Source organism: Aquarana catesbeiana, linkage group LG04 (assembly GCF_042186555.1).
Source record: "Aquarana catesbeiana isolate 2022-GZ linkage group LG04, ASM4218655v1, whole genome shotgun sequence".
NCBI lineage: Eukaryota > Metazoa > Chordata > Amphibia > Anura > Ranidae > Aquarana > Aquarana catesbeiana.
Genome location: NC_133327.1, coordinates 676,278,120 through 676,305,414, shown reverse-complemented (window position 1 = coordinate 676,305,414; position 27,295 = coordinate 676,278,120). Strand labels below are relative to the sequence as shown.

The following is a 27,295-nucleotide window of genomic DNA, read 5'->3' as shown; positions in this document are numbered from 1 at the left end:
GGAGAGGGGACACTATGGGGGTAGAGGAGGTGGTGGGAGCGAGGCAATGCTATCGGAGCAGAACAAGAGGTGAGAGAATGGCAGCACTATGGGGCAGAGGGAAGAGAGAGAGGTAGCAGTATGGGGAGGCGGTAGAAAGGGAGGTGTGAGAAAGCAGCACTCGTGGGCAGTTATTGAAGGGCGTGTTATCACAGGAAGGTGAGAGTAAGCACTACAGAGGGGAGGTAAAAAAGGGAGTGAGAGGCAGCACTGGGGGGAGGGGATGAGCAGGTGAAAGGCAGCACTGGGGGGAGGGGATGAGCAGGTGAAAGGCAGCACCGGGGGGTGGGGATGAGCAGGTGAAAGGCAGCACCGGGGGGTGGGGATGAGCAGGGTGAAAGGCAGCACCGGGGGGTGGGGATGAGCAGGTGAAAGGCAGCACCGGGGGGTGGGGGGAGGATGAGCAGGTGAAAGGCAGCACCGGGGGGGGATGTGCAGGTGAGAGGCAGCACCGGGGGGGGGGATGTGCAGGTGAGAGGCAGCACCGGGGGGGGGGGATGTGCAGGTGAGAGTCTAGCACCGGGGGGGGGGATGTGCAGGTGAGAGGCAGACACCGGGGGGGGGGATGTGCAGGTGAGAGGCAGCACCGGGGGGGGGATGTGCAGGTGAGAGGCAGCACCGGGGGGGGATGTGCAGGTGAGAGGCAGCCACGGGGGGGGATGTGCAGGTGAGAGCAGCACCGGGGGGGGATGTGCAGGTGAGAGGCAGCACCGGGGGGGGGATGTGCAGGTGAGAGGCAGCACCGGGGGGGGATGTGCAGGTGAGAGGCAGCACCGGGGGGGGATGTGCAGGTGAGAGGCAGCACCGGGGGGGGGGATGTGCAGGTGAGAGGCAGCACCGGGGGGGGGATGTGCAGGTGAGAGGCAGCACGGGGGGGGGGGATGTGCAGGTGAGAGGCAGCACCGGGGGGGGGGGGATGTGCAGGTGAGAGGCAGCACCGGGGGGGGGGGATGTGCAGGTGAGAGGCAGGCACCGGGGGGGGGGGGGGGGATGTGCAGGTGAGAGGCAGCACCGGGGGGGATGTGCAGGTGAGAGGCAGCACCGGGGGGGGATGTGCAGGTGAGAGGCTAGCACCGGGGGGGATGTGCAGGTGAGAGCAGCACCGGGGGGGGATGTGCAGGTGAGAGGCAGCACCGGGGGGGGATGTGCAGGTGAGAGGCAGCACCGGGGGGGGGGGGGATGAGCAGGTGAGAGGCGGCACCAGGGGGGGGGGGGGGGGGGGGGAATGAGCAGGTGAGAGGCAGCACCGGGGGGGGATGAGCAGGTGAGAGGCAGCACCGGGGGGGGATGAGCAGGTGAGAGGCAGCACCGGGGGGGATGAGCAGGTGAGAGGCAGCACCGGGGGGGGGGGATGAGCGGGTGAGAGGCAGCACCGAGGGGGGGGATGAGCAGGTGAGAGGCAGCACCAAGGTCAGGAGGTAAAGGGGGGGGGGGGGGGACACTGCATTAACAGAGAGGAGATCAGGGGGGGGGATGAGCGGGTGAGAGGCAGCACCAGGGGGGGGGGGGAGAAATGAGCGGATGAGAGGCAGCACTGGGGGGAGGAATGAGCAGGTGAGAGGCAGCACCAGGGTCAGCAGGTAAAGAATGGGGGGGGGAGAAACGCATTACAGAGAGGAGGTATAGAAGGGAGTGTGAGAGGCAGTGCTATCAGATGAGGGTCAGAGAAGCTGATAGAAGGAAGCACTCTGGGGAAGAAGGGGAGGTTGAATAAGGCAGCACCAGGAAGAGGTTCAGGTGGGGTTGGGGCATTACCTGAAAGACTCGTCACATGATTTGTTGAGATAGTTCAGAGATGCCGCTCGCTTCATGCTGCAAGGAGAGATATAATATTGCATCAGGAAATGCCTAATGGGAGGGTGCAGCGGAATGGGTGCATGTGACACAGGAGGGTACAGTATTACACAAGAAGGTGCGGTGTGATGGCGAGTGTAACACAGGAGGGTGCGATTTGATGGGTATGTGAGACATGGTAGAGTGTAGTGTGATGGGTGTGTGTGAGACACAGGTAGGGGGCAGTGTGGTGGTTGTGTCTAACACAGGAAGGTGCGGTGTGATGCTGTGTTTGACATGACAGTGCGGTTGTGACACTGAGAGTGCGGCGTGATGGGTGAGTGAGATACGGGAGGGTTCAGTGTGACAGGTGTGTGACACGGGAGGGTGCCCTGTGATGGGTGGTGGTGTGGCGCACGGGAGGGTGCGGTGTGACGGGTGAGTGAGATACGGGAGGGTTCAGTGTGACGGGTGTGTGAAACACGGGAGGGTGCCCTGTGATGGGTGTGTGTGTGGCACGGTAGGGTGCGGTGTGACGGGTGTGAGAGACACGGGAGGGTGCAGTGTGACGGGTGTGAGAGACACGGAGGGTGCAGTGTGACGGGTGTGTGCGACACGGGGAGGGTGCGTTGTGACAAGTGTGTGCAACACGAAGGGTGCGGTTGTGATGGGTGTGTGCGGCACGGAAGGGTGCGGTGTGACGGGTGTGTGCGGCACGGAAGGGTGCGGTGTGACGGGTGTGTGCGGCACGAAGGGTGCGGTGTGACGGGTGTGTGTGGCACGGAAGGGTGCGGTGTGACGGGTGTGTGTGACACGGGAGGGTGCGGTGTGAGAGACACGGGAGGGTGCGATGTGACAGACACGGGAGGGTGCGGTGTGACAGACACGGGAGGGTGCAGTGTGATGGGTGTGTGTGACATGGGAGGGTGCGTTGTGCAAGTGTGTGCAACACAGAAGGGTGCGGTGTGATGGATGTGTGTGGCACGGGAGGGTGCGATGTGACGGATGTGTGTGGCACGGGAGGGTGGCGATGTGACGGGGTGTGTGTGGCACGGAGGGTGCGGTGTGACGGGTGTGTGTGGCACGGAAGGGTGCGGTGTGACGGGTGTGTGGGCACGGAGGGTGCGGTGTGACGGGTGTGTGTGGCACGGAAGGGTGCGGTGTGACGAGTGTGTGTGGCACGGAAGGGTGCGGTGTGACGGGTGTGTGTGGCACGGGAGGGTGCCGTGTGATGGGTGTGTGTGGCACGGGAGGGTGCCGTGTGATGGGTGTGTGTGACACGGGAGGGTGCGTTGTGACAAGTGTGTGCAACACGAAAAGGTGCGGTGTGATGGGTGTGTGTGGCACGGGAAGGTGCGGTGTGACCGGTGTGTGTGGCACGGAAGAGTGCGGTGACGGGTGTGTGAGACACGGGAGGGTACGGTGTGACGGGTGTGTGTGACACAGGAGAGTGCGGTGTGACGGGTGTGAGACACGGGAGGGTGCAGTGTGTTGGGTGTGTGTGACACAGGAGGGTGTGATGGGTGCGCGTGGCACTGGAGGGTGTGGTGTGACGGGTGTGTGAGTGTGACACGGGAGGGTGTGGTGTGACGGGTGTATGTGACAACGGAGGGTGTGGTGTGATGGAAGAGGGTGCAGCGCTGATTGTTGTGTTTGACATGGGAAGGTGCGTTGTAGTGGGTGACACGGGAGGGTGTGATGTGATTGGTGTGTGTGTGATAGAGGAGGGTGTGCTGTTTGCGACACTGTAGTGTTCAGTGTGAGGGCAGATGTGACATGGAAAGGATGTGGTGTGAGGTTTGTTGCGTTGGGTTGTTACTTTGAATTGCGCGGTTCAGGCGGTGTTGTTCCCTGTAGTTTCTTCACCAACATTTCGCTGCTTCTTCGCAGGACATCGCGGATCTTCCCCAGAGACCCTGACCTCCTGAGGACCCCACTGCCGTCCTGTAATAAAATGGCACAACTCGCACACCGGGTGTACTACAGGACTAACACTAACACAAATCCAACAGCATGTGTACCTCAACCAACAGCACAAGCTGTGTCCAAAACACCCAGGGGATGATTTACTAAAAGACAAGTGCAGATGCTCCAGAGCCTAGTAAAATGAGGCAAAACTTCACTTTGCAAAGAATACCCAATCACATGCAAGGAAAAAAAAAAAAAAAAGAAAAAAACAGCATTTTTGTTTGCACATGATTGGGTGATAGAAATCAGCAGAGCTTCCCCTCAGATCTGGAGCAACTGCACTTGCACTGCACAGTAAATTTGCCTTTAGTAAATCGACCCCACAGAGTGTATGCTGTGCACACTGCACAAATAACACGCACAGTGTACGCCACGCAGGCAATAAACAGCGTACACCACAGACACAACACACACCGCACATACAATTCATACAGTCTATGCCACAGACACAATACACACACAGTATACCCCACACAGACAGAACACATACTGTGTACACCACACAGATACTAGACACAGTGTAAACTGCGCAGACACAACACACACTGCACAGATACAACACTGTACCCTGTGCAGACACAACACACACAGTGCCCCAGCGCAGACACAACCTTACACTGTACACAATGCAAATATAAACACACAGCATACCCTGTGCAGACAACATGCGCACAAAGGATACCCCGCGCAGACACACACAACGTACCCCACGCAAACAACACGCGTGCAAGCACACACAGCGTACCACGCGCACACAGCGTACCCCACACAGACAACACACGCACACACACATACAACGTACCCACACAGGCAACACACACGCGCACACACACACACACACAAAGTACCCCGCACAAACGACACGCGTGCGCACGCACACAGCGTACCACGCACAAAAAACATGCACGTGCACACAGTGTACCCACGCGCAGACAACACGCACGCACACAGCGCATGTACCCCCCACTTACACACAGCGTACCTCACACAGACCGCGTACCCCGCTCAGACAACATGCACGCACACACAGTGTACCCCATGCAGACAACACACGTACACAGTATACCCTGTGCAGACAACGCTCGGGCCAAGAAGCATGCAATCACAGGACACCATTCTAGTCATTCGTTCTGTCACTGTCCAACCAAACCAAACTTTGACCAATGCTCGCAGCCCAGGGCTGTGACCCCAAAGTTAGGAGACACCGGATGGATTACATCACATGACAACCTTACTTCTCATCGAACCCTGATCCTCATGTTAGAGAGCAGAGCCTCCATCTGATAACTGATGACACAGGATGGATGATACTATATGACAACCTTCCGATTGACCGGGACCTCCGCGTTAGTGAGCAGAATCTCCTCCTGATAACTGAAGTTTGGACGGATGAGAACACTGCACATTCTCTACCGGCCTTGTGGTTATTGGGGTGTCACAATTCTTTGGAATGAGGTGCTTGGCCAATACACTTACTTGTAATCTAATTTTAAGCCGGCAGGTTTGTGGAGGTATAAATCAATTCTTAAGTGGTATGGACCAATGTATGGATGTGTCGTGCCTGTGGGATCCCCATGCAAGCTGGAAATTACTGTAGTAGGCACCGCTACCTTCCGGGTCCCTTGCCAAGCGACTGCCATGCTGCCTAATGAACACAGACGTTCACTCACTCGACATTCGTGCCATTCTGACAACATTTTGCAGTTTCTCAATCAATGCAAAGCATCCTCTGATTGGATAAGGTGAAGACCGTGAGATCACTGATCAACATGTGTCAATGTACTAATAGCCTTGTTTTTAGACGATGTGATCTGTGTACATGGCGGCAGTCATAATGATCTTATATCAATGACTTGTAGCCAGAGATCATGTGATCTAATGAAACAGGAAATATATTTATGGATAGGTGAAGAAAATCTATTAACTTCAAATAATAGTGGGATTTGGTAATGCTGATCTTGTCCTGTTGTGGATTACAGCGACATGTCCACGTTCAGCTCTTTAGGGTTGGAGATTGCGCTGGATTGACTTGGTCAATGGTTAGGTGATGACTGGGACAGGTTGGAAGAATTCCCTTCCAATGATTTCTGCCCAGCTTAAAAAGAAGGTGGCTGTGAGTCCTTTTTGGGGGCTTGGGCTGCTGCCTCTGGATACGGCTTTGAGGGCATTCCCGCATGTGCTTGTAAAAGTAGGTAGAAAGGAGTGCCGATGTCCAGTAAATGCAAGTTCGTAAAACGTTTATTAAGAGTAGCATCAAGTAATCAAGCCAACGTGTTTCGGGGGAAACAATGACTCCCCCTTCCTCAGGGCTGTTGCTGCATACTAATAGTAAATGGGGAAGGATCCCAAGCAGGTGCGTCTAGCACAAAGATAAGTCACATATAATATAATATGCAGCAAAAGCCCCAAAATGCGTTGGCATGATTACTTGTTGCTACTCTCAATAAAACTATTACAAACTCACCTTCCAACTTGCATTCACTGAATATAGGGTGCTCCTTTCTACCTACTTTTACAGGTCCACTTTCACGAAATCATTGCCGACTTCTTCTGCAAATGATAATTACCTGGATGTCATACTGACTCCTCTGGCTTCAATACTTTAATAATCCCTGACCCAGAGCAAGTCTGTAAATTAGAACTTCTGACTCCTCTCCATACTTATTCTAGGTCAGGGACTCAAAGTATTAAATCTAAGCCAGGAAACTTGCATCATCTGAGGGCAGCTTCTTTAAGACTCTTCTGAAAGGTTCATACCGATGTTTAATCCTTGAAGAAGTTTTATTTATCTACTGTGAGTCCAGTGTTGGATTCTTCTCAAGCTCAGTATAAATTTACATCTACACTACATTTAGTATTTGGGTCTCTGAAAGGCAGTGACAGATCTTGCAGCATCCACAGAAGAATTCTGAAGGTCCTCATCTAACATCTGTTGCCAGTTAGGAGTCTGGTCTGCGGTTACACCATGACGTTTCTCAGGCCTGATCGCCAGACATTCCGGGAGAGCTTGTTTGTGCCTCCAGACAAATCAGTTAAGTAGCCAGAGTCTATGCTGCTGCCTTCAAGAGACTGGACACCGGCAGACAAATTTAAAAAAGAATAGACTATAATAACCCCTCCTATCATGCTCCAGTTTTGTAGCAAAGCAACTGTAGAAGCAGATCACAAGAACAGGCAGAGGGGGGACCTCATATACTTTAATGTACTCCAAGAAAAGTATTTTACGGCAAGTAAAAAAAAATCCTATTTTCTTAATCCATATATTAAAAGGGACAGGGGATGAAGAAATTCAGGCACGTTGGGATGTCCAAAAGCTGTTCAACTCAGGGGTGAGCAACACAGCAAAGTGTCAACAGGCCCAAGAAAAACCATGGGGGGGGGGGGTTGAACAGAGCTTACAAAACCGCCTGAAGAGCAGATGACCGAAGTTAACTTAAAGAACATGTGCACGGAGGACCAGGTGGCAGACTTGCAAATCTGAGAAAGAGATGCCCGAGGCTAAAATGTGCAAGAAGCACTAACCAATCTTGTGGGGTGTGCTTTAAAAGGGAACCTTGTCCCCAAGTCCTAAGGCTTGAATGACGAGTTGCTACCAGCTGTTAGTGGAAAGTGAAGATGGCTGTGCCCTAAGGGGATTTGCACAAATGACAAACAGTCAAACTGGCTAAAGCATCAATTCTCAACCAGGGTTTCTTAGATCCCTAGGGTTTCTTGAGCTGTGGCTAACTGATCTCCTCTCCTATCTGATGGTGCCTGCATAGTTTCAAACTGAACACCACTTGGCGGAGCCAGTGGCATGATTGCAGGGATATCATTCAGGCCATTCCCGTAAGGGCAGCATTCTTCCCACTTACCACAACCAAAGTAAGGGGCATTTTACCAATGACCCCCAATGGACTAAACTTACTAGAGATTCCCTGAGATCTGAAAAATTATCTCAAGGGTTCCTCTGGGGAAAGGTTATAAAAGGCTGGTCTAAAGGGGGCAGAAGCTGGGGAATTTACTGAACAGCATGTAGCACATGCAGGCGATGGAGGGAAATCGCCCTGGATTCTGTGGAGCAGGACACAAAGAAAGAAAAACAATGTCTTGGGTAAGGTAGAAAAAAAAAAAAAGGCCTAAGACAACCTTGCCTAAGTGTAGCAAAAGAAAAAGTTCTATACAGGTTAAGGTCACCAATTCAGAGACTCACCTCACAGGGTTAATGGCAATGAGAAAGGCAACCTTGTGTGGAGGAGTAGACAGAGGAACGTCCCTGATATGTTTGATGGGCAGTTCTTGAAGAACTGATAGAACCAGGTTGGGATCCAAGTGTCACATGGGCTTTACAGGGGGAATAATGTAACACCCTGTACAGTGGGCTTCACAAAAGGAGGGAGAAGCAAGCTTATTTGGAAAAGTGATTTATCCCTTGATAGTTCTCAAGGCCAAATGTTGATCCAGACCAGAAGAATAATGGATCCAGACCAGCCCAGAGATAACAGGATCCATCCCATAGAGTACCCTTCTTGGAATGGAAATATCCTTGTGTCACACCATGAGAATTACACCTTCTAGGTGCAGTGGTAGACATTAAGAGAAAAGTTGATTTCCTTGATTTTTAAAAGGACCTGGGCATCAACAAGATTGCTAAATTCAGTGACTGAGAAGCAGGGTGGTAAACCGGTCTTTGGGAGAGAGGATTTAAATGATCTGGAAGGCACACAGTCTGCCAGGAGTATGTAGACATACCGTGTCCACCTGGGCCAATGTCACGAGAATCACCATTATGTCCTCCATATCGATCCAGAAGTGTAGACGGGGAAGCGTTTCAGAGGGGAAAAGGCATACACCAGGTTGAACTCATCCCACAGAGTCACCAGTGACCAGAGCATCCACTGCAAAGTCTATAGAATCCCTGGATCTGGAGATAAACCTGCCCAGTTTGTCACTGAGCCCAGAATACAGAAAGTCCACATCAGGTGTCCCACATCTACAACAGAGGCCTTGAAAGACCTTGGGGTAAAGAGACTATTTTCTGGAGTTCAGACCTTGGTGACTGAAGAAGTCCATCTAAGAAGTGCACGGTGGACAGGACTGGAACATGAAGATCCACCCAAGCCAGAATCAGATATGCTTCTTTTTCAACTGCAAGACTTTTGGTTCCTGTCTGTTAGTTGAGGAAATTGCCATGGAATTGTCCAACCGAACCCTGGTTGGCTAACCTTGCAGTTAAGAGATCCACCGTTGAAGGGATAGTCAAGTGTTAATGGGAGGTGGGGGGAAAGGCGCTGGATAGCTTTTTCTGGCATCTAAGTACCTCTGATGAAGAAAGTATCCAGGACTTCTCCCCAGCCTGCCTGCCAAGTTGGTATCTGAGTGAGAACCTTCCAGACCAGTGGGGAAAAGACTTTCCCCAACTCGAGCAGTGGACTTACGACCCACCAGACCAGGGTTAGCCAACCTTTGTGTTTCAGGTGTTGGTGACTGTCCAGAGACTTAGCCGGTTTGTCTCATAGTGCCAGAATGTTGAGTTGCAATGGTCTAAAGTGCAACTGGGAATCTAGAAGAGTTTCAAAAGAGGCCAATTTCTAGTCCAGAACTTTCATGCAAAAGCAGGTGGTTGGTTCCTGGACTGTAGAGTCCAAATCTAGGAGTAGAGAGACTCTGGAGTTTGTCCACCGGAAGGAAAAACCTTGGAAAGGGATCTAGGACCAGGCCTAGATACTCCAAGCAATGAGACGATTCCACTGCTGACTTCTGGAGAATTAGGATCCACCTAAACCTCCGCAGTGTCTGAACAATCTGTTGGACACTTTCTAATGGAGCCTGTGCCAACTGATCTCTAAGGTGGTCATCTGAATATTGCATGGGAATGCCCTGAAACCCAAGCAAAGCAATAGGACCTAAAATTCAGTGAAAAGACTAAGGGAAGGGCTGTGTGCCCATTGCAACATAGGAGGTAGTTTTGATGTGAGGGGAACATGAAATTAGGCATTTAGGATGTCCACAGAGGTCTAAAAGTCTCTGAGATGGAGGTATGCAATAACCAACCTGGCTAGTTCCATGTAGATTTTTTGTGAACAGAGAAAGGTGTTGACAACCATTGGATCCAGTATGGGGCAGAAGCCCCCTTTGTCCTTGGGGTGAGTTAAACGGTTTGAACAGAAACCCCTGGAACCTTTCCCTTTCCGGGATAAAAGTTTTGACCCCTTAAAAAAGGAGTTGTGCCAAAGCGATATTCCAGCTTGTAACTTCTAGATACAACATTCTGGACCTAATCATCCAAAAACCCTGGGACCAGGATGATTGCAACAGATGTCCCACTACTTTAACAAGTGGGGGCAACCTCCCTCCCACACTGTGATGAAGACATGCTCACAGATTAGAAGGACGTAGGGATCCAGGACTTTTCTTAGTCTCCCCCCATTTTTTTTTTCTTTTGTTCCTTAGATAATATCCACTAGCCTGTCAACACAACAGACTACAGCCACAAACTCGTGTTTGTGAAGAACAGAGGGATTCATTAGGATAGATCCAGGATACCGCAATATATCCTTGGACCAGACGGCTAAGGTCTGGAAGATGGAGATGGCAGCACTGGCAGGTCGCAGGGCAGGACCTGCAAGGGGGAATAAGGCCTTAGAAAGGGCTTTTAGCCTTTTATCAACAGGATCTTTAAATACCGGGAAGTCCTCAACTGGGACAGCCAGTCTTGTTAGGACAGGAAATGCCTGGATACAAAAAACGGTAACAGTCCACTTCTTTAAGGAACTGTTCTCCTCAATAGGATATTGCTGGGCAAAACACTTGGGAGGAGGAATTGGAATTAGGCCAATCCCTAAGACTGAGTATCCGCAAACCTAATTCCTTCAAGGAGAGTTTGCATTCCTCATTGTCAACAGCTGTGGATGTATCAGACAGGCTCTGGGAGAATTTGCCTACATCCGCTGCAATCAGAGTTAACTATTATGGATACATTTAGCAATAAAAGCTTTCATTGTGGCAGAAGATGTCCACCCTGGGCAACAGAGAGGAGGAAGCTATGCTTGGAGAAGCATGGGAGATGGGAGTTATTCTAGGCCAGTGATGGCTAACCTTGGCACCCCAGATGTTTTGGAACTACATTTTCCATGATGCTCAACTACACTGCAGAGTGCATGAGCATCATGGGAAATGTAGTTCCAAAATATCTGGGGTGCCAAGGTTCGCCATCACTGTTCTAGGTTGTCCTTACAGCTTAATTTGCTAGTGTCCAATATCCTGTAGACAGCAGGATAACCCAATGTAGTTGCCTTACCTTACACTGTGCCCCTTAAAGTATGATTAACAAAGTTTAAGCTCACTACAGTGGATATTAAACTTCTCTGGCTTGAAAGGGTTGACTTGATGGTTTCTTTATTATAAAGCCACGGACATTCTGGCATGTGATGCCTCTTGCGTGTTATGATTACATTAATTTTCACACAGAAGACTGTAGATTTGTGCCAGACTTCATACAAGCTGTCAATGGTGACAGTAGAGGATGTTCCAAAGGTATTCGGTATTACACCAACTGTGCAGAGTCAACAAGCACACATCAACAATAATTTGCGCTTGTTCACTCTTCATAAATTGCTCACTTGTTCTATGAAAATATATAAAACAATCACCTGAAAGCATGTCAACATCTTCCAACTCCCAATGGTTATGGATCCAAAACCTATGAAAGGAGTACGAACCCCCACTACTAGACTCACAAAACAGTGACACCCCCACCCCCCTCACACACACTCTACTAAGCTCACAAAATAATAAGAACCCCCCTCAACAGAATTCACAATAATGGGACCCTCATCTTCTAAACTCACTAAACTCTAAAATAGTGGGGTGACGCTATCCACTGGTATCACAATGACGGCAACCTTTTCCACTGGATTTACAATGGGACTTCCCTCCCCTGAACCCATAACAATGGGAACCTCCCCCTACCAAACTCATAAAAATGGTAACCCCCCTCCACTGAACTCACAACAATGTGCCCCCACCCACCAAACCCACAGTATTAGGAGTCCCTGTACTGAACTCATAAAACAGTGAGAACCCTCTTCACTCGACAATGATACAACTCCCATCCACTGGACTCACACCAAGTTGTGACCCTTCTTTCTAAACTCACAATGATGGGGCCTTCTCCCTCTCCACTGAAGTCACGATAAGAGACCCACCGCCTCTTTTTTCACAATAATTTCACCAATCCCCCCCTTACCACTGAACAAAAATGGGTTCCCCCAGAAACCAAAATTAAACATAACATAACAGATGGACAAATGTCCAGGTTCCTCATTCATACAGCAAACATACTTATCTTACCCCTCTTGCATTATACTGGCATCTCACATCACGAAAGGACACCAAATATTAAGCAGTTTAATTATGCAAGTTAACTCAAAAATTATCATGAATTTGAAAACAGACCTCTAATAACTTAAATACTTAATTCCCATAACATAAATATTGCAATTCGTTGAGACCTGATTAATGCACAGAAGAGTACACAGGTTGGGCAGAGAGCATTAGAACACAAAAGGCAGTGAAAACATGAAGACAAATAAACAAAATACATCAGAAAGAGGCAACACAGCAAGAAGGTAGGAGTAGTTTGGTACAGATGGTGGGAAAAGCTAAATGGTGGAGCTCAGTACACAAGGAGGAGGAGATGGGAAAGGATTTAGCACCAGAGGGAGGGAGAGAGAGAGATGGGGCTCGTCACCAGAGGGAGGGAGAGAGAGAGATGGGGCTCGTCACCAGAGGGAGGGAGAGAGAGAGATGGGGCTCGTCACCAGAGGGAGGGAGAGAGATGGGGCTCGTCACCAGAGGGAAGGAGAGAGAGAGAGAGATGGGGCTCGTCACCAGAGGGAGGGAGAGAGAGAGAGAGAGATGGGGCTCGTCACCAGAGGGAGGGAGAGAGATGGGGCTCGTCACCAGAGGGAAGGAGAGAGAGAGATGGGGCTCGTCACCAGAGGGAGGGAGAGAGAGAGAGATGGGGCTCGTCACCAGAGGGAGGGAGAGAGATGGGGCTCGTCACCAGAGGGAGGGAGAGAGATGGGGCTCGTCACCAGAGGGAGGGAGAGAGATGGGGCTCGTCACCAGAGGGAGGGAGAGAGATGGGGCTCGTCACCAGAGGGAGGGAGAGAGATGGGGCTCGTCACCAGAGGGAGGGAGAGAGATGGGGCTCGTCACCAGAGGGAGGGAGAGAGATGGGGCTCGTCACCAGAGGGAGGGAGAGAGATGGGGCTCGTCACCAGAGGGAGGGAGAGAGATGGGGCTCGTCACCAGAGGGAGGGAGAGAGATGGGGCTCGTCACCAGAGGGAGGGAGGAAGGGAGAGACATGGGGGCTCATCACCAGATGGAGGGAGGAAGGGAGAGCGAGATGGAGGCTCATCACCAGAGGAAGGCAGGGAGAGAAATGGGGGCTCGTCACCAGAGGGAGGGAGGAAGGCAGGGAGAGAAATAGGGGCTCATCACCAGAGGGAGGGAGGAAGGGAGGATGATGGAGCTCATCACCGGAGGGAGGGAGGGAGGGAGATGGAGCTCATCAACGGGAGGGAGGGAGATGGAGCTCATCACTGGGAGGGAGGGAAATGGAGCTCATCACCGGGAGGGAGGGGAGGGAGGGAGGGAGATGGAGCTCACCACCGGAGGGAGGGAGGGAGGGAGGGAGATGGAGCTCACCACCGGAGGGAGGGAGGGAAATGGAGCTCATCACCGGAGGGAGGGAGGGAGGGAGGGAGGGAGATGGAGCTCACCACCGGAGGGAGGGAGATGGAGCTCACCACCGGAGGGAGGGATGGAGGGAGATGGAGCTCACCACCGGAGGGAGGGATGGAGGGAGATGGAGCTCACCACCGGAGGGAGGGATGGAGGGAGATGGAGCTCATCACCGGAGGGAGGGAGATGGAGCTCATCACCGAATGGAGGGAGATGGAGCTCATCACCGAATGGAGGGAGATGGAGCTCATCACTGAATGGAGAGAGGGAGGGAGATGGAGCTCATCACCAGAGGGAGGGAGGGAGATGGAGCTCATCACCAGAGGGAGGGAGGGAGATGGAGCTCATCACCAGAGGGAGGGAGGGAGATGGAGCTCATCACCAGAGGGAGGGAGGGAGATGGAGCTCATCACCAGAGGGAGGGAGGGAGATGGAGCTCATCACCAGAGGGAGGGAGGGAGATGGAGCTCATCACCAGAGGGAGGGAGGGAGATGGAGCTCATCACCAGAGGGAGGGAGGGAGATGGAGCTCATCACCAGAGGGAGGGAGATGGAGCTCATCACTGAAGGGAGGGAGGGAGAGGGAGCTCATCACTGAAGGGAGGGAGGAAGATGGAGCTCATCACCGGGACGAGGCAGGAGAGAGATGGGGGCTCGTAACCAGAGGGAGAGAGATGGAGCTCATCACCGGAAGGAGGGAGAGAGATGGAGCTCATCACCGGAGGGAGGGAGGGAGATGGAGCTCATCACAGGAGGGAGGGAGGGAGATGGAGCTCATCACAGGAGGGAGGGAGGGAGATGGAGCTCATCACCGGAGGGAGGGAGGGAGATGGAGCTCATCACCGGAGGGAGGGAGATGGAGCTCATCACTGAAGGGAGGGAGATGGAGCTCATCACTGAAGGGAGGGAGATGGAGGGAGCTCATCACTGAAGGGAGGGAGGAAGATGGAGCTCATCACCGGGACGAGGCAGGAGAGAGATGGGGGCTCGTAACCAGAGGGAGAGAGATGGAGCTCATCACCGGAAGGAGGGAGAGAGATGGAGCTCATCACCAGAGGGAGGGAGGGAGATGGAGCTCATCACCAGAGGGAGGGAGGGAGATGGAGCTCATCACCAGAGGGAGGGAGGGAGGGAGATGGAGCTCATCACCAGAGGGAGGGAGGGAGGGAGATGGAGCTCATCACCAGAGGGAGGGAGGGAGGGAGATGGAGCTCATCACCAGAGGGAGGGAGGGAGATGGAGCTCATCACCAGAGGGAGGGAGGGAGATGGAGCTCATCACCAGAGGGAGGGAGGGAGATGGAGCTCATCACCAGAGGGAGGGAGGGAGATGGAGCTCATCACCAGAGGGAGGGAGGGAGATGGAGCTCATCACCAGAGGGAGGGAGGGAGATGGAGCTCATCACCAGAGGGAGGGAGGGAGATGGAGCTCATCACCAGAGGGAGGGAGGGAGATGGAGCTCATCACCAGAGGGAGGGAGGGAGATGGAGCTCATCACCAGAGGGAGGGAGGGAGATGGAGCTCATCACCAGAGGGAGGGAGGGAGATGGAGCTCATCACCAGAGGGAGGGAGGGAGATGGAGCTCATCACCAGAGGGAGGGAGGGAGATGGAGCTCATCACCAGAGGGAGGGAGGGAGATGGAGCTCATCACTGAAGGGAGGGAGATGGAGCTCATCACTGAAGGGAGGGAGGGAGAGGGAGCTCATCACTGAAGGGAGGGAGGGAGATGGAGCTCATCACCGGGACGAGGCAGGAGAGAGATGGGGGCTCGTAACCAGAGGGAGAGAGATGGAGCTCATCACCAGAAGGAGGGAGAGAGATGGAGCTCATCACCGGAGGGAGGGAGGGAGATGGAGCTCATCACAGGAGGGAGGGAGATGGAGGGAGGGAGGGAGATGGAGCTCATCACCGGAGGGAGGGAGATGGAGCTCATCACCGAGAGGAGGCATGAGGAGGAGAGAAAGAGAAGATATTCGGAAGGGACAAGAAGCTAGGACTAATTACTAGAAGATGGGACCCACCAAGGGGGCATAGAATGAAAAAGATGGCATGCATTACTATAAGGGAACAACAGAGTTGGAATCTATGTTGCAGGCACTACCCTATTGGACACAAAAATGAAAAGGAGAAGGGTAGCTTAGAATAGACTTGGGGGCTTTCTTGAAAGGGATGAGGTCACCAATGGATACCCAAGAAAAAAAAAAAAGCATTTGTATGCAACAGAGACAAAACTTTTGCAGAAAGGGGGAGGAGAAGCAGCTTAAGCTGGCCATACACTAGTAGAATTTCATTCAAAATTTTTAGTTTTAAGTATGTTCGTTTGACTTTGACGTTAGTGGGGCCAATTCGAGATTTGTTTTGGACTGCAAGGATGAGAAAATTTGAAGGAGCAGGATGGAATGAGCAAATTTCTAACAGTGAATATGGTTTTTGTTTGGGAAAGTCCATTTATTCCAAAATTAAATGTCCAAAACAAAATTTCGAAGTACTTTTTAATGACATTCATAGAGTCGTCACATACTGAGAATTTTTGTACGAATATCTACTAGTGTATGGCCAACTTAAGACAGCAGGAATGCCTTGTACTCAGGATCATGGGAAAAAAATGAGACAGTTATTTTTGATTGTGGTACACAGGAGACAAAATGGTGCCACATATGGTGTGGGGGGGGCATACCCACCAAGAATAACTGCAGACAGACCAGCAAAATAAAGGGGATGAAGAAAAATGCATAAACCGTAATTTAAAAATTGGCACAGGGATGACAACATTTGGCATGGCAAATTAGGGAAGGAAATCAGGAAGTTGGTGAACACGAAGGACATAAATGACTGGCTGGGTTTCAGAAGCACAGGATACCATGAGGAGGCAGAATTACCATTTTGCAGGAGATATGTTGGAAGGAAGATAAGACTTCATTAAAGCGGAGGTCTGCCAAATTTTTTTTTTTAAAATCAGCAGTTACAAATACTGCAGCTGCTGACCTTTAAAATAAGGACACTTACCTGTCCAGGGCGCCCGCGATGTCGGCACTGAGGCCGAACCGTCCCCCGGATGCTGCCGCCGCCATCTTCGGTAAGAGAATCAGGAAGTGAAAACTGCGTATGCGCGAGTCGCGTTGCGCAATCCGAATGGTCCCTGCCGTCTCCGGGACTCGTGTGCCTCCCAGCAGACAGTGCGGGGGGGACAGGAAGTAGCGTAGACCCCCCCGCCGGGGTCTATGCCCAGAAGTGGATGCAAATACCTGTCTTATACAGGTGTCTGCACCCCCCTCCCCGCTGAAAGGTGCCAAATGTGACACCGGAGGGGGGGGGGGGGGTCCGAAAAGCGGAAGTTCCATTTTTGTGTGGAGCTTCGCTTTAAGATTTATGTAAAAATTCACAGGAAGTAGCAAGGTCATTGCATTTTCGTGAGGATTACCAGGTATTTTCTGTACTTACCAAAAATGTTCTTAGGCCAAAAAAGGAAAACTAATTCAACCACCACATCTTATGATGGGTAAGCTGCAATATTTCGTTCTTGGGTTTAGATATCCTTTAATCTCCAAGATAGCTCGAAATGCTGAAGTTTTGAAGGAAGACCATGCTCACCGACTAGTTTGGCAAGTTTTAGGCACATTATGTAAGCACTGCCACTTCATCAGCCGATTACTTTGCTCTCCTATGCTCTTGACAGAACCTCACCTTTTTGGAGGGGCATTTGAAAGAACAGGACCCAATATGGGGCATTGTAAAGTGCGATATGTCCCATCAAATAAGATTTCACCTGACAGGATCCATACTGGACAGGGTAAAGTGACAGAAGGAAAACAGGGTGCTATATGAGGAAAGAAGACAGAAGAAGAAGCAGCAACTAACCAGAGAGAGAAGGATCGGGGGGGGGGGGGGGGGTGATTAATTCTAAGGGGTGTTTAAGTGATTTCAGAAAAAAAGACAGTGTGATGGGGTATTCAGAAGGGTCAGGGACAGGATGGTGAGATGTGGAGGGAGTCTATGAAAAAGGACTACATAGGAGGTCAGGGAAACAAAGTTAGATGACATGATAGTCTGAACGTCTCAACAAGAAATATGAAATAGTGAAGAATGGTGCAATGTTCTCAGGAGGCCCAAGACAAAGAAGAGACACTGAAAATCTAAGATTGCAGGATGGCAGTGCTTAGAGAAGAAACAGGAAGGTCAACAGTTTGAAAATGTAGAGGATGAACATTTCAGGTGGGCAGGCAACATCCACGGGGGCCTTTGTCCATGTCATCTGGATCATGATGGTATGGAAGGGTAACAATGCCTCTTATGTATGGGATTGTATCTTGCAGTGATTGGAAGTGTGGGGAGGCAGGGTCTTGTTCTGTCCTTTAAGCCAATGACTGCAGCCCCTCTGCTGGGGATGGGACAGGGGTACTTATTTTCCGACGGTGGGGTAATTAAGCCTAAAAAGCACAGAAATAAAAGGGGAAAAAAAAAAAAAAAAAACACAACTTACAGCAACCGTGCTAGAGGAAACCCAAACCCAGCGAGAGGAGCAGCAAGAGCAACAGATAGGTGGATCCCAGGAGAATCAGGGGGCATATGGCCATTGTCATGGGAGAAGGTTCTACCTATAGACGCTAAGGCAACATAGTCACCCCCTTAATGACATAGTCTAATATGGGTGTCCTCAAACTATGGCCTGTGGGTTAGGTATGGAACTCTTCCGTATTTTACCCTCACCACCGCTGACTCGCTACTCATTCATTCAGCTGCAGGAGCTTGCTGCATACTGCTGATACAACCCGAAGCTAGAGACTAGTAGCAAAACACCAATGGTGATAGAAAGGCTTACCGTTACCACAGCTTTCCTGCTACTCACACACTGGTGACGTGTGCGCTGTAGGCTAGGGGGTCCTCATAGTCTGCAGGCACACAATGATCCTGTAGTGTGCTAGTGACTTCTGAGCAGCAGCTAATGATGTAGAACAGTCTCTCGCAATCTTTGTGGGCAAAGAAACTGGCAGTTTCCTCCTTGTCTCATCTTCTGCAAAGCCCTACAGTATTAGAGCTTGCTTGGAATCTTGTCCAAGAGACAAAAAAAAAAAAAATATGAGGATAGTCTGCCAACAATGAACCTATGATTACTTATTTATACAAGGCAAGGAGGGAGCCATTTTTCTAACATGCCAGGAGTCTGGCTGTGTTCAAGAAATACAATTTATACTAAGACTATGGGGCATTTTTGACGCTCACTGACCACAGTCGCACGGTCAGTGACCTGGCCCTTTAAAAAAAAAAAAAAGTTTGAGGCCCTTAGTCTAATATCTAACACGTTGCACTAAAAAAAAAAATTAAAAAAATAGACAGAGGGCGCGCAACAGCCATCTAAAAAGCAAATGATAAAAGCGTAAAAGCGAATGATACACTCACAAAACGCATAGGTGTTGATTTACTAAAGGCAAATAGACTGCACTCTGCAAGCGCAGTTGCTCCAGAGCTTAGTAATCATCCAATCGTGTGCAAGCAAAAATGCATTTTTTTTTTTTAATTTTCCTTACATGTGATTGGGTACGCTTTGTAAAGTGAAGCTTCATCTCATTTACTAAGCTCTGGAGCAACTACACTTGCAACGTCTGTTTTCTTTTAGTAAATCCACCCCATAGTGTCCATAGGCATATCAAATAATCAAGATGTGACCATCACCAGCTTTCCAACGCTAGACTTGTAGCACGGGAGGACCCTTCAGTGTCCAATATGACCAACGTGTTTCAAGGGGCTGTCTCCCTTCTTCTGAAGAAGAGGAGCTGCCCCTCAAAACACGTTTCCCATACTGGACACTGAAGGGTCTTCCCATGCTACAAGTCTAGCGTTGGAAAGCTGGTGATGGTCACATCTTGATTCTTTGATATGCCCATCGACATGATGGGGTGGATTTACTAAAGGCAAACAGACTGTACCTTCAGCATCCAATATGGCTAACATGTTTCCAGTGGGCAGTCTCCCTTCGTCAGAGAGCTCTGAAGAAGAGGAGCTGCCCCTCGAAACACGTTTTCCATATTGGACGCTGAAGGGTCTTCCCATGCTACAAGTCTAGCTTTGGAAATCTGGCGACAGTCACATCTCGATTTTTTAATACGCCTATCGACACTATTGTTTTTATTTATTTGATTTCATTTATCAATAGAGTGTTTATGAAGGTAATGCGCTAGGCCTTTGCGCCCTCTGTTGTTTTTTAGTGACGCGTGCGAATGGACACCCACAGTCCTAGGAGGGCGGCAAGGCAATACAACGCCAGGCCAAAGGTTGGAACAGTGGATAACCTACCAGACTAAGCATCATATTCGAGCACACAATGTTTTTACTATAATATCTATCATCCAAAGCAGGATTCTCCCAGATAATTAAAATGTCCCATATCTTGTTTTGTGGGACTTCAGGGGGCGGAGTCGTTAGTCTACCACATATCCCCACCCGAGAGGACAGAATAAAAGGAGAGCAGAGACAGCCAAGCAGGACATAAAGAGGACCCCATAATTAGAGGAGCTGAGTATACAGCCCACCATCACAAGTCCAGGAGCGAACTACAACATCCATGTGCACAGGACGAGAGACACACCACACGTCAGGAACACGTGGTCCAAAATTAAAAAAAAGGAAGAGGGGGGCACAGATCATGGACAGCATATCACATAGCGTGTTAGAAAAGAAAAACATGCCACATACAGGAACAGTATATGCATCATTTTGGAGGAGATTAGAAGGACGAGAAAAGCAAGGACAGGGGACAACTAGAGGGGGGGGGGGGGGGGGTGTACACTGTGGTGTGGTGAATGTTTGGGGACAGGAAGGGGTACGGTGGCAATACAGGCAGTGCAGGTAGGATACAAAGCTGGAGGTTATAAGAGGGAATCAAAGTTATACAGGAATAGGGAGGGGGGGGGGGAGGTTGCCATTACAAGTAAACAGGTCAAGGAAATGTTAAGTGTTTCCAGTCTAAGGATTGCAGAAGAAGCATCTATTTACCTAAAACAGAAAAATGCAGCCAACACGGATAACACATCATTCACTGAACACACCTTTATGGTTCTCTGTCCGCACACTAAACATTATAGTTTATGTCAGACTAGCTCGCTCAAGTGTCCACAGCAGGCACTTCTCTTATTCATCCACACTGTCCACCCACACACTAAACATATTATACAGGATTTATATAGCGCCAACAGTTTTGAGCAGTGCTTCTCCCCTTATGGGAGAGTCAGAACCCTCCCCCACACATACATCCTTCATCTATGGGGGATCAGAACCATCACCCACACACATCATCCACTTATAGGGGGGGAATAGAACCATCCTCCCATATGCACATATGTCCTCCACCTACGGGGGATCAGAATCCTCCCCTGCACATATGTCCTCCACCTATGGGGGGTCAGATCCCTCCCATGCACAGAAATCCTCCACCTATGGGGGATCAGAACCCTCTCCCCTGCACATATGTTCTCCACCTATGGGGGATTGGAACTCTTCCCTGCACACAAATTCTCCACCTATGGGGGGATCAGAACCCTTCCCTGCACACAAATACTCCACCTATGGGGGATCAGAACCCTTCCCTGCACACAAATACTCCACCTATGGGGGGATCAGAACCCTTCCCTGCACACAAATACTCCACCTATGGGGGATCAGAACCCTTCCCTGCACACAAATACTCCACCTATGGGGGATCAGAACCCTTCCCTGCACACAAATACTCCACCTATGGGGGATCAGAACCCTTCCCTGCACACAAATACTCCACCTATGGGGGATCAGAACCCTTCCCTGCACATGTCCTCCACCCAACGCTGTATCTTGGCCTAGGGTGGCACTTTGCAGGGGGGCGGCAAAAAAACACCCCCCCCTGCATGAAAAAAGTCCCCGCCTGCTTACACTACACTTTTAGTGTAATGCCAGCCTTATCGGCTGATGGCAGGGTCCAGGAGGCAAATCGGTCTGGCGCCCCCCATAAAGCAGCCGCACTGCTGCCGGTATGTCCTGGCCTGACGTTCGGACAGACCACCAGCTGCACTTAATACAGCTGGCAGTCACCAATACGAGCAAGCGTAGCACTGGCACTAGGTCTTAGCAGCCTAATGCTCCGCCTACCATCCTTGGGAAAAAAGTTACGATATGTAACGCAACTTCCTCCCAGGACTCTCTGTGTCAATAATGTGGAGAAGAGAGGAGGGAAGCCCCCCAGGGATGGCAGCAGAAGGGTTTTTTTCTTTGAATTCTCACCAACAACTCTGAAGAGGCAATTGAGGTGGTTTCCTTCCTGTTTGATAACTTTGAAGAGATATATCAAGTGATTATGGGATTACCTCCTTGTGAGTCATACTTTGAGCGCTAATGAACGTTGTCCTGGAATTGATCGGGTTAAATCTTGAGAGCTCCGGTGTTGGTGTAATGAAAATAATGGGCTTTTGTAGTCTTCTGGATGAGAAGTAAAGTTGGCAAGTTTACCTTTTTTTTTGCAACCTGACGATTTGTCTTAGGTTTTTCTCTATAGGAACATCTTTATGCTAGTTAATCCTGTTTTACTTAGCAAAATGTATTGTAATTAAATATACACGGGTTAAAATCTTGCAGTCTGTGTGTTGACATATTTTGAGGTCATTTTTGGCCTCATTGAATCCTAAATTCTCTGACAATGAAACTGGTTTGTGAATGTCACATGGAACATTAGTTGGGCAGGTCCCCATCCCCGGTGTTCCTCCTGGATAAGTGGAATCGACAGCCAAGAGCAGTGCCTGTGTGGTCAGATCAGCATCACGAATATGGATTTAGCCTAACCCTATCCGCTGGCCCAATGTGTTATCATTTAAGGGTATTTTAGTAGGTGAATTTGAGCACTTCTACCACTGAAAGTGCCTTTGTTATCACTTAGCACAGGCATTTGTTCTGACATCAGTTTGAGATGTTACAGTGATCATTCAGAATTCATTGACAGGTGCACTCGACCTCCTCCTGACCTACATTCACCTGTGCTTCATGCAGATTTTGCATTAAAATAGACTTGCAAAAGGTACAGAAAACCTACTTGGAGCAAGCAAAAGCCTCTCAACACAGGAAGTTGGGGTCCATTCACACCAGCCGCTGCGTGGGTGGAGCATAAAGAGGAAGGGGTGTGGTTTACAGATAACAGGGTCGGCCTTAAACAGGAAGGGGTGGGCCATATTTAAACTTAGGGGGTGCACAAGTTTACTCAGGCCTAGGGCAGCACAAAACCTAAACACCACCACTGCGTCCCACCTATGGGTGATCAGAACCCTCCCATGCACATATGTCTTCCACCTATGAGGGATCAGAACCCTCCCCCTTGAACATATGTCCTCCGCCTATGGGTGAACACAACCCTCTCCCTTGCAAAAATGTTTTCCACCTTGCACATATGACCTCCACCTATGAGGGATCAGAACCCGTCCCCTTGCACATATGTCCACCTATGCGGGGTCAGAACCCTCCCCCTTGCACATATGTCCTCCGCCTATGGGTGAACACAACCCTCTCCCTTGCAAAAATGTTTTCCACCTTGCACATATGACCTCCACCTATGAGGGATCAGAACCTGTCCCCTTGCACATATGTCCACCTATGCGGGGTCAGAACCCTCCCCCTTGCACATATGTTCTCCACCAATGAGGGATCAGAACCCTCCCCCTTGCGCAAATGTTCTCCACCAATGAAGGATCAGAACCCTCCACCTTGCACATATGTCCTCCACCTATGTGGGATCAGAACCTTCCCCTGCACATATGTCCTCTACCTATGAGGGATCAGAACCTTCCCCTGCACATATGTCCTCCACCTACATATATGGAAACAGCACTCTTCTCCTTGCACATATGTCCTTCACCTATGGGGGGGGGGGGGGGGGGGGAATCAGAACCCTTCCCATATGTCCTCCACATATGGGGGATTACAACCCGCCCCTGCACATATGTCCTCAACCTATGGAGGATCAGCACATTCCCCTTTGCACATATATCCTTCACCTAAGGGGGATCAGAACCCTCCCCTGCACATATATGCTTCACCTACGGGGGGGGGGGGGGTGGGTATTACAACCCGCCCCTGCACATATGTCCTCAACCTATGGAGGATCAGCATCCTCCCCCTTGCACATATGTCCTCCACCTACTGTATGAAGGTTCTTCCCCCACCCTCCCCATACAGATCCTCTAACAAGACTCATGTAGGAAAGCCAATTGCAGACGGGTTAGCCTCCTCTTGCACTGACTACTATGGCAAGTTCTCAATAACTTGAACAGTTATGATAAACATGCACCAATTGCGTGAATGCAGATTTTGCTTTGCATGTGTGTAGCACAAGTATTGTTCACTTCTACATGGCACATTTCGTTTTAGCAACATCTGTTACACGCCTTTTGTTTATCAGGGTGGGGGGATAAGAGTGGGAAAGGGTCAGAACCCGTTCTTTACTGTCCAGCTCTATTTTCGGATGAGGGGACACAGAGGTTCTTCTCCATTTCAGACGCCATCCAAAAAAAAAAAAAAAAAAAAAAGTAAGCGTTGGGTGGGGCAGACTACCAAATTAAAATAGCAATTACCATGGCGTCCATTGGAGGCCCAATCAACAAACTCCAACAGGATCTTTAGGACATCAGCAGTTAGAGGATTGTATATTAATTTTCTGCCATTTAATTGGGTAATTTGTCATTCTGACTCTCCACCACACAAAAATGGTTTATGTCCTACTCAGGCGATATACAGAGCGGTGCCCACCCTCCCCTTCCTAAACCATTTACTACACAGGTCTCTCACTCCCCATATGCGCTGTACACCTCACCGGAAAACTGTACGACAGAGAAATCTCATTTATACAGTGCCTAGAAAAAGTATTCATACCCCTTGAAGTTTTCCACATTTTCTCATGTTACAACCAAAAACGTAAATGTATTTTATTGGGATTTTATGTGATAGACCAACACAAAGTGGTACAGAATTGTGAAGTGGAAGGAAAATGATAAACGGTTTTCAAAATGTTTTTACAAATAAATATGTGAAAAGTGTGGGGGGGCATTTGTATGGCGCCCCCCTGAGTCAATACTTCGTAGAACCTCCTTTCACTGCAATTACAGCTACAAGTCTTTTTGGGGATGTCTCTACCAGCTTTGCACATCTAGAGAGGGACATTTTTGCCCATTCTTCTTTGCAAAATATCTCAAGCTCTGTCAGATTGGATGGAGAGCGTCTGTGAACAGCAATTTTCAAGTCTTATCAAGGATTTAGGTCTGGACTGTGACTGGGCCATTCTAACACATGAATATGCTTTGATCTAAACCATTCCATTGTAGCTCTGGCTGTATGTTTAGGGTCGTTGTCCTGCTGGAAGGTGAACCTCCGCCCCAGTCTCAAGTCTTTTGCAGACTCTAACAGGTTTTCTTCTAAGATTGTCCTGTATTTGGCTCCATCCATCTTCCCATCAATTCTGACCAGCTTCCCTGTCCCTGCTGAAGAAAAGCATCCCCATAACATGATGCTGCCACCAACATGTTTCACGGTGGGGATGGTGTGTTCAGGGTGATGTGCAGTGTTAGTTTTCCTCCACACATAACGTTTTGCTTTTAGACCAAAAAGTTCAATTTTGGTCTCATCTGACCAGAGCACCTTCTTCCACATGTTTGCTGTGTCCTCCACATGGCTTCTCACAAACTGCAAACAGGACTTCTTATGTCTTTCTTCTTGTCACTCTTCCATAAAGGTCAGATTTGTGGAGAGCACGACTAATAGTTGTCCTGTGGACAGATTCTCCCACCTGAGCTGTGGATCTTTGCAGCTCCTCCAGAGTTACCATGGACCTCTTGGCTGCTTCTCTGATGAATGCTCTCCTTGCCCGGCCGGTCAGGTTAGGTGGACGGCCATGTCTTGGTAGGTTTGCAGTTGTGCCATACTCTTTCCATTTTTGGATGATGGATTGAACAGAGCTCCGTGAGATGTTCAAAGTTTGGGATGTATTTTTTTTTTTTCATTTTTTTAATTTATTTTTTTAATAACCCAACCCTGCTTTAAACTTCACAACTTTATCCCTGACCTGTCTGGTGTGTTCCTTGGCCTTCATGATGCTGTTTGTTCACTAAGGTTCTCTAACAAACCTCTGAGGGCTTCATAGAACAGCTGTATTTATACTGAGATTAAATTACACACAGGTGGACTCTATTTACCAATTCAGTGATTTCTGCGAGCAATTGGTTCCACTAGATTTTAGTTAGAGGGTATCAGAGTAAAGGGGGGCTGAATACAAATGCACGCCACACTTTTCACATATTTCTTTGTAAAACATTTTGAACACAATTTATCATTTTCCCTCCACTTCACAATAATGTGCCACTGTTTGTTGGTCGATCACATAAAATCCCAATAAAATACATGACAAAATGTGGAAAATTTCAAGGGGTATGAATACTTTTTCAAGGCACTGTACATGCTGGCCAAGCCTCACCCTTTCGTAGAGATGGGCAAGATGTTTAGAATCATATGTCTTTTTTTATATATAAAGAATATATATTCAACAAAGATGTAGAGAATGATGCATGATGGGTGATCTTGTGATGATGGGTGATCAAATAGATGCATTGTGGATTTCAAAGAATAGGCAAGACAGCTTGTAAACAGTACTTGTGCAAATGCTCTAATACCTAAAACAGATACCTTTGCTGTTCAACCTTGGCCCATAGAAAATGAATGGGCTCAAATTGTGCCGCAAAGAATCGCATGTGATTTTGAACAGGAATGCGGAGCGCTTTCCGACACCCACACCACACCGAGGCCGACACCCACACCACACCGAGGCCGACACCCACACCACACCGAGGCCGACACCCACACCACACCGAGGCCGACACCCACACCACACCGAGGCCGACACCCACACCACACCATGGCCAACACGCACGCTTTCTCCCACAATCCAGCGTGCTATCCACACATGCGCACTGCATACAGAAGACAGGAGGCAGCGTTGTTATGACAGGGTGGGGGGGACATGCAGGAGACCATTATGGCTCTTGGTGAGACAATCCTAAGAAGTGACCACCAGCTGCCCTGACACAGACAGCGAGGGAGGGGCTCCACCCAATTTTGTAGACAGTCAATTGATCTTTCCTGGTCTCTCAGACAGGATCGGCACCCCCCCTCAGGCAGGGCAGATCACACACAGCTGTCCAAACACTGTAGAACAGGGATATGCAATAAGCGGACCTCCAGCTGTTGCAGAACTACAAGTCCCATGAGGCATAGCAAGACTCTGACAGCCACAAGCATGACACCCAGAGGCAGAGGCATGATGGGACTTGTAGTTTTGCAACAGCTGGAGGTCCGCTAACTGCATATCCCTGCTGTAGTGGATAACAATGGAACATGTATATTCCCAGACCATGAGGCATTTCTATATCGAAAAGTACAAACAATAGGAATTATGAGAGCAGATGAGAAATGCCCAGCTGTGTGCAATCGGCAATCCTAATAGAATATTATTCCTGCTGAGGGCTCTGTAGGTGGAGTATTTGGGGTGGAGCACAGCTGCCCTCCCTCTTATTGCTGCGCTCCTGGATGTCATGATGAGGGTCTGTACTTACCCCGCTCCACTCCACGCCTCCCATACTCACTTCTTCTGCCCCCTCTGTGCCACCCTCGTACTTCACACTACTCCGGCCTGATTCGCGCCCTTTTCTTCGTTGTTCGGGGGTCTCGCCATCTTTTAGAAGTTGGGCAACTTTAGTTTGATTGACAGGATCTAGTCCCTAGACACAGA

At 49.7% G+C, this 27,295-nt stretch overlaps 1 protein-coding gene across 1 annotated transcript in view; it reads right to left on the bottom strand.

Annotated features, from left to right (window-relative positions):
- KLC4 (kinesin light chain 4) overlaps positions 1–27,295 on the bottom strand; it is a gene marked incomplete in the record, with an annotated part of 54,169 nt that overhangs the window by 3,380 nt on the left and 23,494 nt on the right. The window contains 3 exon segments of the mRNA XM_073628638.1: positions 1,797–1,851; positions 3,632–3,756; positions 27,150–27,284. Coding sequence (XP_073484739.1) covers positions 1,797–1,851; positions 3,632–3,756; positions 27,150–27,284 — 315 coding nt within the window.